The 9,621-nt window shown below is 48.4% G+C and overlaps 1 protein-coding gene across 3 annotated transcripts in view; it reads left to right on the top strand.

Annotated features, from left to right (window-relative positions):
- Positions 1-2,363: 2,363 nt before the first annotated feature.
- NRG2 (neuregulin 2) overlaps positions 2,364-9,621 on the top strand; it is a 194,119-nt gene continuing 186,861 nt past the window's right edge. For 2 of the 3 annotated variants that reach the window (XM_077310089.1, XM_077310090.1), the window contains exon 1: positions 2,364-2,388. Coding sequence is in view for 1 of the 3 variants with exons in the window: in XM_077310088.1 (XP_077166203.1) it covers positions 3,593-3,605 (13 nt within the window). In the remaining 2 variants the exon portion in view is untranslated. Of the gene's footprint in view, positions 2,389-3,544; positions 3,606-9,621 lie in introns of all 3 variants that reach the window. The other variant, XM_077310088.1, reaches the window with a different exon arrangement.

Here is a 9,621-nt window from a genome sequence, read left to right as displayed (position 1 = left end):
TGGCTACATCCTCCATTTAAAAGCACTAGTTGGGGAATCACATAATGTGGATTTTCCAACCTAAAAAGCTAGAGGAGAGCAACCAGCAGACTACCTACAAAAAAAAAATGTGTGGAGGTGAAGAAACACTACCTCTGCCTCCAATGTCCCGCCGTCGCCTCCCTCTCCCTTCTCCCGGGGACAGGATTTTTTTTTTTAAGCGAACTGCCTGGAGCAACGAATGGGCGGACAAGCATGCAGGCAAAGCCAAAAAGAATTTCCCCCAAAGTTGTCACATAAAGTATGCCTCTCTAAAGTCCCTCCCCCCAAAAAATCAGGAACAAGATTTTTCTTCTTCAGTATCAAGACTTGTGATTCCATAAGAAGTGGCATTATAAAAAGCACTATGCATCTATGATTAGATGCATAGGCGTTTCAATGGAGAAGTATTGAATTAAAAAAATAGCAGTCATTGCAAGCCCTTTAAAACACTGAGAAAGGGGATTGGCTGCCTGGCTTGATTGACAGGTGAGAGTCAGGCGTAATGTGTGCTGCTCTCTTCCGCCATTTCCAGCAGGCAGCGTGAAGTGTAAGGAGCACGAAAAGGCGGCAGACAGAAGCAAGACAGCAAGAAGGTGAGGAATGCCTGGAGGTGCAATAATATTTAGCATTATGCCATTATGCTGCCGTAGTGCTATTTTTTTTTGATGTGCGGAAGTGCCCTGACTGTAACTCAGGAAAATGTCCCATTGTTTTTTTTTTTAGTGTTCTCAAATACTCGATTGTGTTTGTAACAATTTTCAGCTGATTTCAGGGACATGCTTGCAAACGTCTTCTCAGAATTTATCAGGGGAAAACTCTGGATGGACCCCAGTCCTCACATGTGAGGGGGGGGGGGTAAATTTCTGGCCATGTTTGCTTTCCCTAAGTAATCTGGGGCCAGAGATCTATTCCAAGGGCCACCACGCCTGATCACCTGAAAGCACCTGGCCCTTCTGGAGCCTAATTTGAGTCTCTATGATTCCAGGGGGGAGGGGTCTGAAGGCTCTGCTCCTTGTGTGTGTGTGTGTGTGTGTATGTGTGTGTCTAGTTTAACTGTTCTTAACTATTCTTCTTCCTCTCTGCCTCTCTCTTGGGGTGATGGCTTTTATCCTTGTAAAATCAATTTGAAGAAATCGATATGTATATAATTATTTCAGTCAGCTTCAGTTTTCTTAATTATAAGTATGTGGGCCGTGTGTATGTTTGTGTACACACACACACACATATTCCTCACCCACTTGGAAGGAACTGCACTCTGCTACACTAAAGGAAGAAGGTGGACTGTCCTGCATCTGGTACCCCAAGAGAAGAGGCAGGCTAGTCCGTCTCAGCCTTCGGACCCAGCGGCCCACTGCCTTGGGCTAGGCCAGCTCTCTAACTCAAGAGCACGCAAGAAACGCCCAGCTGGATCAACCAGGGAGGGTCCATCTAGTCCGGCATCCCGGCTCCTGCAGTGGCCAACCAACAACACGGCCTTGCCTTGAGGTCACCTCCTGGCAGTGGGAGTCCCTCACAGGGAAGGATTAGGATGGCCAATCCCCCCCCCCCCCCGCCACCAACTGCGGTGTGTAGGGTAGCCAGATCCACTTTGGGAAATGGGAAATGTGGGTGTGGCGGCTGGGGACAACTGGGGCCCCGAAGGGCACGAGGCCCTGGAGCGATCTCTGCCGTCTGGAGGGGGGCTGTCTTGGGCCGGGAGGCTGGAAGCCTGTCCCCACCCCCACGCCTGGCATCCCTCCTCCCAGTGGGCGGCCCTCGGGGGTGCCCCTCGGGCAGGCTGGGCTGAGGCTGGGCACGACCGGACGGGCGGCCGCCTGAGGGCGCTTCCGGTTTGGCCGCGGGCGCCTGGGCGTCGCCGTCCGTGTGTCCCCCCCCCCCGTGTCCCCGATGGCGCGGGCGGCTGCGGCAGGGCGGGCAGCGGCGTGGTGGGGGCGGCGGGCGCGGGCCCGGGCATGAGGCGCGGGGCGACGGCGCTGCTGCTGGCGGGGCTGGCGGGGCTGCTGCTGGTGCGGCCGCCGCGGGGCGTGTCGCTGGGCTGCCCGGGGCCGGGCCGGCGGGCGGTGGCGGCGCAGGCGCGGGGGGCGGCGGGGGCGGCGGGGGCGGGCGGGCTGCTCGGGCGGGGGCTCTTCGCGGGGGCCCGGCGGGGCGGCGGCCTGCGGCGCGAGCAGCTCTTCCGCGTGGGCGGCCCGGCGGCGCCCTGCTTCCGAGCCCGCCGCCACGGCCGCTCCATCTTCTTCCTGGAGCCCCCCGACGAGCCGCGCCTCTTCGCGCCCCTCGACGCCGCCCCCGCCCGCGCCGGCAGCGGCAGCAGCAGCAGCAGCAGGGACCTCCAGAGGGACGCCGCCCGCGTCCTGTGCGCCCACTGCGGTGAGCCCCGGGCGGGAGACGGGCGCGGGTGCGGGGCGGGCGTCCCCGGGGGCGCTCCTGGAGACGGCAGGCGGGGCGCGGGCACTTGCAAGGCACTTTAAGAGTTGGTGCTCTGGTTCTGCGCAGGAAAAGCACGGTGAAAGCGCACTGACCCATGTGTGCAGAATGGGCCCAAGACACGTTGGGTCATGCCCTTCCAGGGTGCTTTTTGCAGCTGGAGTTCCCGGTGCGAAACCAGGAAATCTTCTTAGGTGCACTGAAAGCGCCATATCCAATGTGTGTGGAATATTGATGCCCATGCTCTGGCCGCCGGCGTCATGCGCCTGAGATGTTGGATGTGTCTCTGGGATCCCAGGAAGTGGTCATGAGGCCATCCATCCCTGTCCCCCCTTCTCTGCCAGGTGTGGGTGGCACAGGCACCTCTTCTCTTAAGTGGCTGCCAAAGTTCTAGGAAGCACCTGAGTTCAAAGGTGCCCAAATTGGGATCTCCCGGCTGAGCCTTTCAGGTTTGTGCTGGAGAATTTAGAACTAGTAAAGTTGTGTGAGGAGGTTCCCCTTTTAAGTCTTTGACTTTTAAGTCTTTGACTTAAAAGACGGAGCTCTGCTGAAATGGCACATCTGGTGGTGCAGAGGGTCTTGAACAGCGCTGGATGGCCACAGTTGCAGAACTTGCAACCTGTTGTGTGGGTTTGGGAACAAGGAAAAAGGTCAATGGTGCACAACTAAGTACAAAAATATTTGGCGGGATTTTAACTGAGCAACATGGTATATTTTTTCCTTTATTTTATACAATCAACCTTCTCTCTCTTAGTGACAGGTGGGTCCTTTTTATTTTCTCCTGAGTTCTAGAACAGCCTGGCCTTGATCCAGCTGTTGCTACTTGGACCCCCCCCCCTCCCCAGTCCCCTTCCCATGCAGTTCATCCATTATGGATTCATGCATTTCTGGATCTTGCTTGCTTGCTTAGGAGCTGTCCACCTAAAAAAAGAGACTCTGTATTTCAAGGTAGTTTTCCTTCTGTGTTCTTTCTTCCCTTTCTATCCTAGCTTGGTTTTTCTTCCAATGATGTGTTTGGATTTTGTGCTCAAGCTTCATTTCACTTTTCCCCATCCAGATTTTCAACAAAGAGTTTTTTTTTTGTATTGCACTTTTGCAGATCCAGTGATTCGTGGTTTTGTGTGTTGATGGTCACTGATATTCTGCGATGAATTATTCCAGTAAGTTTTGTGGAGTGATCTGGGTGGGGGTTCTACTTTCCCCAGAGGAGCCAAAGAACTCAGTGTAAGACGATAATTGGTTCCTGATTTTGTGCATGCTTACTTGTAAGTAAATGCCATTGATTTATAAGAATGTGCATCTTCTAAAGCTGTAGACTTGGGCATGCTTAGTTAGCTCTATCGGTCTCGCTTCTGCAAGAATATGCCTACAGTTGGGCAACTGATCTTAGCATCTGGAATGGAATTATTCATTTAGAAGATGCCATTCTGTATCGGATGGAGGGGCTGTCCTGCTGTGACAACGAATTGTCTCTGTATATAGTTAGTACAGGACAAACACAAACTAGTTCCTGCAATTGGTTCTGTCCTGAATGAGGCTCTGTAAACCTCTGGGACTTAGCTTGGAGCTATCACCTTGGTGGGTAAAAACAGTTCTTTGTTTGTGACATTTCAGCTTTGAAACTGATTCCCAGAGGAGCCCAACCTGACCCCCTCTTTGCCAGGGATGATGGTTTTACATTTGGCCAGTGATGGACCTTCTCCTGCTCTCCTTCACTTGGCCTTTTCTGCCCTGACTTCTGTAGTTGGTCAAAGATCGGTTTTTATTGCTGCGTTAAGCAAATGGATTGTTTGGAAAGGGGCCAATACTTTTGATTAATGAGGATACAATCCAGTTTAAGCATAGTCAACTCTTCTCATTGAAAGAATGAGAATTTGGCTGGATTGCATTCACTAATAATAGTAATCCCGGATGTTAATGATTTTCTAACAAATAACAGAAGTCAGTAATTTCTCTCTCCTGAGACAAACAGCTTTGCAGATCAGCAAAAGATTTTTTAACCATTTAATTCATGAAGAGACCTTCAAAAGAAAATGCAGAATCCTCTGGAGATATATTTTACTGCGGGCAGAATATGGCAGTCATCTGTTTTTAGGTTTGCTTTCTCATTAAGGGACATATAGCATGGCAGCTATATATGTACATATAATGAAAAACGTGAACACTGTAAATGCATTCGTCATTTGACAAGGCTGATCCTCGGTTAACTATGTCAGTTCTTTGAATACTAATTCCAGATGGTCCACTGGGTTTTCTATTGCTAGGAAGAATGAACACACGGTTGGGTGTGTGAATTCTGAAAACTAGCACCTCTTCCTAAAGCCAAGAGTAACTGTAATGTTTGGTTCGAGATAGGTTCTAAGGCAGGGGTAGTCAAACAGTGGCCCTCCAGATGTCCATGGACTACAATTCCCATGGGAATTGGGAATTGTAGTCCATTGACACCTGGAGGGCTGCCGTTTGACTACCCCTGCTCTAAGGTGATGTCTTTAAATCTTATCTGTATTTGCAGTCAGGTCTCTGATAAGCCTTTGAAAGTATGAATGGTAAAGTGGATGAGCTGCTATTCCAAGTGTAACAGGTTTCCAGGGTTCTGATGAATGAAATGTTTGGAATGTCCCCCAGGTCATTCATGGAAAATGCGTACATATTACCCTAAAAGGTAATATTATGAATACACGTTATTAATGGATGGATTTGAAAGGGCTCCCGTAATGAATTCAGTGATATGACATCACCCAGTACTTCCTGTTCTCCCATATCAGGGGAAATCCTGCAGTTTTGTATGACAGTCCCCAGTTAAATCAGCATCAGGAGGGACTGGGGGACTGAGCCAAAAATGCGAAATAGGCCACACAGTGTATTGTATTTATACAAAAGAAAAAAAGCTACTGTGTAGTAAGAGTACAACCAAGTAAGAGTTTATATAACATAGAAAAAGTTTATCCAGTGCTTTAAAAAGAGTTACACAATTTTGGAGTATTACAGTGTTATGTTCGTGCTTTTAAAGCCCTGGATAGACTTTTTTCATATTGTATAATATGGCGACTGAGGCAGCCGGCGAGAGAAGAGAGAGAATTCTGACGGTGACACCCCAGCACGAATGCCTTGGTTTTCTGCACTTCAGCAGTTTGACATGATGCCTCCTGGTCAAAACACTTTCTCATGAGAAGCATTGCTGATACCAGCATTTCCTTCTGCCTCCTTCATAGAGATTTGGGTTTGGGGGTGTTTTTTTTTTTTTTTAGCAATTTGAGGAGAATGGAAGCTTCTGCTCTACCCTTCCAATTGATTTCAAATCTTGGAGGTAAGCAAAGCTACCTGAGAACCTATGAATACCTTGGGCAGGACAATAACATGTGCCTTTGCTCATCTGGAAGTAGCTCTATAACTGGGGCTTCCTGCTTCCACAAAGCTAGCTGTTACAGCAAAGCTTGCAACTCAAGGAGAAATTGTGATTTTATTGTTGTATACAATACACACAATATAGGCAACATACACTAACCTCCAGTTAAGTACCAGGTCACAGGTGATAGACCTCCACGTGAGACCATGGAGAGCTGCTGCCAATCTGAGTAGAGGAGATTGACCCTGATGGATCGATGACCTGGGTCAATATGAGGTATCTTCATGGGTGTTTAGGGAGAGGCTGTGGCTCTGTGGGAGAGCACCGGCTTTGCAAGCAGAAGGTCCCAGGTTCAATCCCGGCACCAAAGAACAAGGAGGGGAGAACTGGTGCATGGAACAGAAAACAAAAAACCCAACGCAATGAGCTTGAACCTGAAAGGTTATATGTCTGTGCAATTTAGATAAAATCATATAAACGTTTATTGTGTACAGCTTAAAAAAATTCTTTAAGGTTAGAAATGCACACACAAAGCCATTATTGAAAAATTATCATATGCACTGTACAGTAATAGGCCTTAGACTTGACGTGTTTTGATCCTCACTGCAGTCTTCCTCAGAGGGAATTAACAGAAATGACAGGAATGGCTGCCTGGGTTGTAACACATTGATTGCAGTCTTCTTTTTGCTGTGTTTATTAATTTCTCCCTGGTCATTTTTGTCTCATTTGAAAAGTGTAGCTGTGTGTATTTCTCTCTGTAGTTACCGTGGGGTAGCCATTTTAGAAGGCCATTGAATCCTCCTGGCTTTTCCCCTTCATGGGTTTACAAAATCAATTCCTTTTAACATTTTTTTGGAGGCCAAAACCAGGAAAAAGTTAGTGCTATGAGTTTAATGCTAGTCTTGGGGGGCTGAAAAAAGGAATAAAACCCAGTGTTTGCGGGCCCCGAGAATGGATTTCAAGGTGCTTTGCGTAAAATGGCTGCCGCTGAAATTGTTGGAATTGCTCTTTGTCTGGCCCGTTTTTATACCACTAGAATCTCTGACTTGACCCGGTTTACAGTCCTACTCTTAATACGGCTCAAAGCAATGAAGGAGCCGTTGTAGGATTTATGGCTCTCAGGTCAAAGTGTGTCATCAGCATAGAGGAAAATCTTGGGTGCCATAATGTATAAATCCCTTGTGGTTGAGCAGGCTGGTAGCTCTGAGGCCACACATCTGTCCATCTGAGCTATGGAAAATTTGCATGAAAAGTTGCCCCCCCCTCCCCCAACGCTTCATGATGATATGAGAGAATTGGGGAAACAAGATGATTTATTAATCTTAGAAGATTAAATGGAGGAGAGTCTTGTTGGGGATGAGCCTGGATATGTTAGCAGTACTGTTTTTTCTTAATGGGCTCATGGAAGCTTACTTAAGACTATATGTGATGAGCACAGTGTGATGGACTGTCAAGGGTTAATTCCTCACAGGGTACAAGAACCTTCAGCTGACAGGCTGTTCAAACAGAATTCTGTGGTGAGAGCATCAGTTATGACGGGAACTGACAGTGGAAGAAGAGACAGTTTAGCACTGAGTTGGAGGATCACATAAGATCCCCATTTAAACTGGAAAGAGACAGAGCTTCTAGTCAAGAGAAGTTATCCCTGCCTAGTGAAAAGAGAGAACTCTTAAAAGAGGAGCAAACTCTGATCTGTATACATAGAGGGATTTTCGGAACTGCTTTCTAAAGCCAGTTTGGTGTAGTGGTTAGGAGTGCAGACTTCTCATCTGGCATGCCAGGTTCGATTCTGCACTCCCCCACAAGCAGCCAGCTGGGCTAGCCATGGCACTGATAAAGCTGTTCTAACTGAGCAGTGATATCAGGGCACTCTCAGCCTCACCCACCTCACAGAGTGTCTGTTGTGGGAGAGGAAAGGGAAGGCGATTGTAAGCAGCTTTGAGACTCCTTCAGTTAGAGAAAAGTCGCATATAAGAACCAACTCTTCTTCTTCTTTTAAGTGTGAGGTGTCAGTGAAACTCAGAAACCTATGCTTGTGAGTTAAAGCAGAAGCTGAAAAGTTTTGGAGACCTTATTGAAAACCTCCCACTTTTTGGCAACATGTCACCTGGATTTAATGTGATTACAAAATTACCCCCTTTTTATTATTGGTTCATCTCATAGATCCTACCTCTGTTTCCACCTGACTTTTCCCCAACTGAAGATCATTGCCACATTGGAGGCTCCGCACAAGGCTGCAGGCTGGAGTTTGAATGGAGGCAGGTTGCCCTGCCTCTTCCTGCTCCCACACGGGGGAGCATTTGGCCCATTGCACTTCATCTGCCCTGGATCATGCATGGGAGTCAGGGCAGCGAAGTTCCCAGTGCAGAAACAGTCCAAGTTTGTTTTTGAATTTTCCAAAGCCTCTCGTGTGCCATTGCAGAATTAAAATAGAGTTCCCGGGACAGTATCAAAACAAAGAAGGGACAGGGTAGGGCAGCCATAGACTAACAAAGAAGAAGAAGATAAATACATGGGCTGCTCAGCAAGCAAGCAAGAAGAAACAAAGGGTGTGTTAAGGAGGGGGAAAGTGTGAGATCCCCATACATGGTTTCTACAAAAACCAGTTTCTACCTTGCGGGAGCTCCACAGTGAGCAGTGGATGTCTGGAGCTCTTGCTTTGTAGATGTGAGCCCTTACCAGTCCATTCTAAGCTCTGTCAAAAAGAGGCCTAGCAAAAGGACTCAGCACTGTGCCCATCGTGGGCCATCCTCAGGGTCTTAGGATGGGATTACCATTCCATGTCTTTGGTCCTTCTCAGCAGGCTCCGCCAAATAGTTTTGAATTTCGGCTGTGTTGTGAACTGGCTCTTGGTGGTTGTGGCTCTGCAAGAGGTTCTTTTCTCAACATTAACTCCATGCTGGTGTTTGTTCTCTGTGTGATGCGCAAAGATGGCAGACATTTTCTAGGCAGAGGAGAGTCAAGATGCACCATGATGCGTATGTGGAAATCTCTCTTTTGCGTCACAGGCCATAAACGGTTTGGAGTGTATCCTTCCGGGAATGTTTCAGAGAGAATTTATTTTAAGCCTCTGTGATTCACAGCTTGAAGCTGGCAGAAGAGGGACAGCTCACGTGGTCAGACCCCAGGGTTTTCATGCCTCAGCCCAGCTTGCTTAGCGTGTGCGCATCGGTACCTATCCTCTCTTGTGTCTGCAAGGAGCAGAGACAGGCAGGATTTTGGGAGGGGGGATTTTGAAATGCGGAAGTGCTGGCCTGGGGCAGTCCCTCCGTGCTGAGTCTCCTTTGGTGGCATTTGAACAGTTAGTGGAGGCAGGGCTTGAATGATAAGAGCGGTCTTTTGTCTTTGCATGTGGGTAATGTTTCCGCATGATTTATTTCTTCTTGTCCCGGCTGAGCCTACGGAGTGAGGGCCTGGCACGGGGTATTTGTCGTGGGAGTAAGGAGGTGGCACCTCCTGGGAAACAGCCCAATTCCAATGCTGTTTGCCAGGTCCACTGCCAAGGCATTGAGCTGAAAGGCTCGTTTTTTGCCCAGGTTTAATCGCGGGCAGAATGCCTTCGTGTTGTCTTCTGTCTTTGCAAAGGCAGCCTGTCTGCTTTTCTAAACGGTTGGGGAGAAGCAGCACAGGAGATTTATACTAGCACCCTTGTATAAAAGGTCCAAAACGGAGCTTGCACAGATGTCCCTGTGAGAAAGCGCACGTGCTCTTCCCACATCTGGTTCGCAGTTCCATAGGCTGCCGGGTAAGCTTCATAGTCAAGCCTAAAGAATCCTTCAGTGGACATCAAAACTCCTTGCTATTTACGCCACAAGGGTCCTGGCAATGGC

The sequence above is a fragment of the Paroedura picta genome, chromosome 14 (assembly GCF_049243985.1).
Source record: "Paroedura picta isolate Pp20150507F chromosome 14, Ppicta_v3.0, whole genome shotgun sequence".
NCBI classification, from domain to species: Eukaryota; Metazoa; Chordata; class Lepidosauria; order Squamata; family Gekkonidae; genus Paroedura; species Paroedura picta.
The sequence above is the reverse complement of the archived record's forward strand: the minus strand, read 5'-3'. Positions and strand labels throughout refer to the sequence as shown.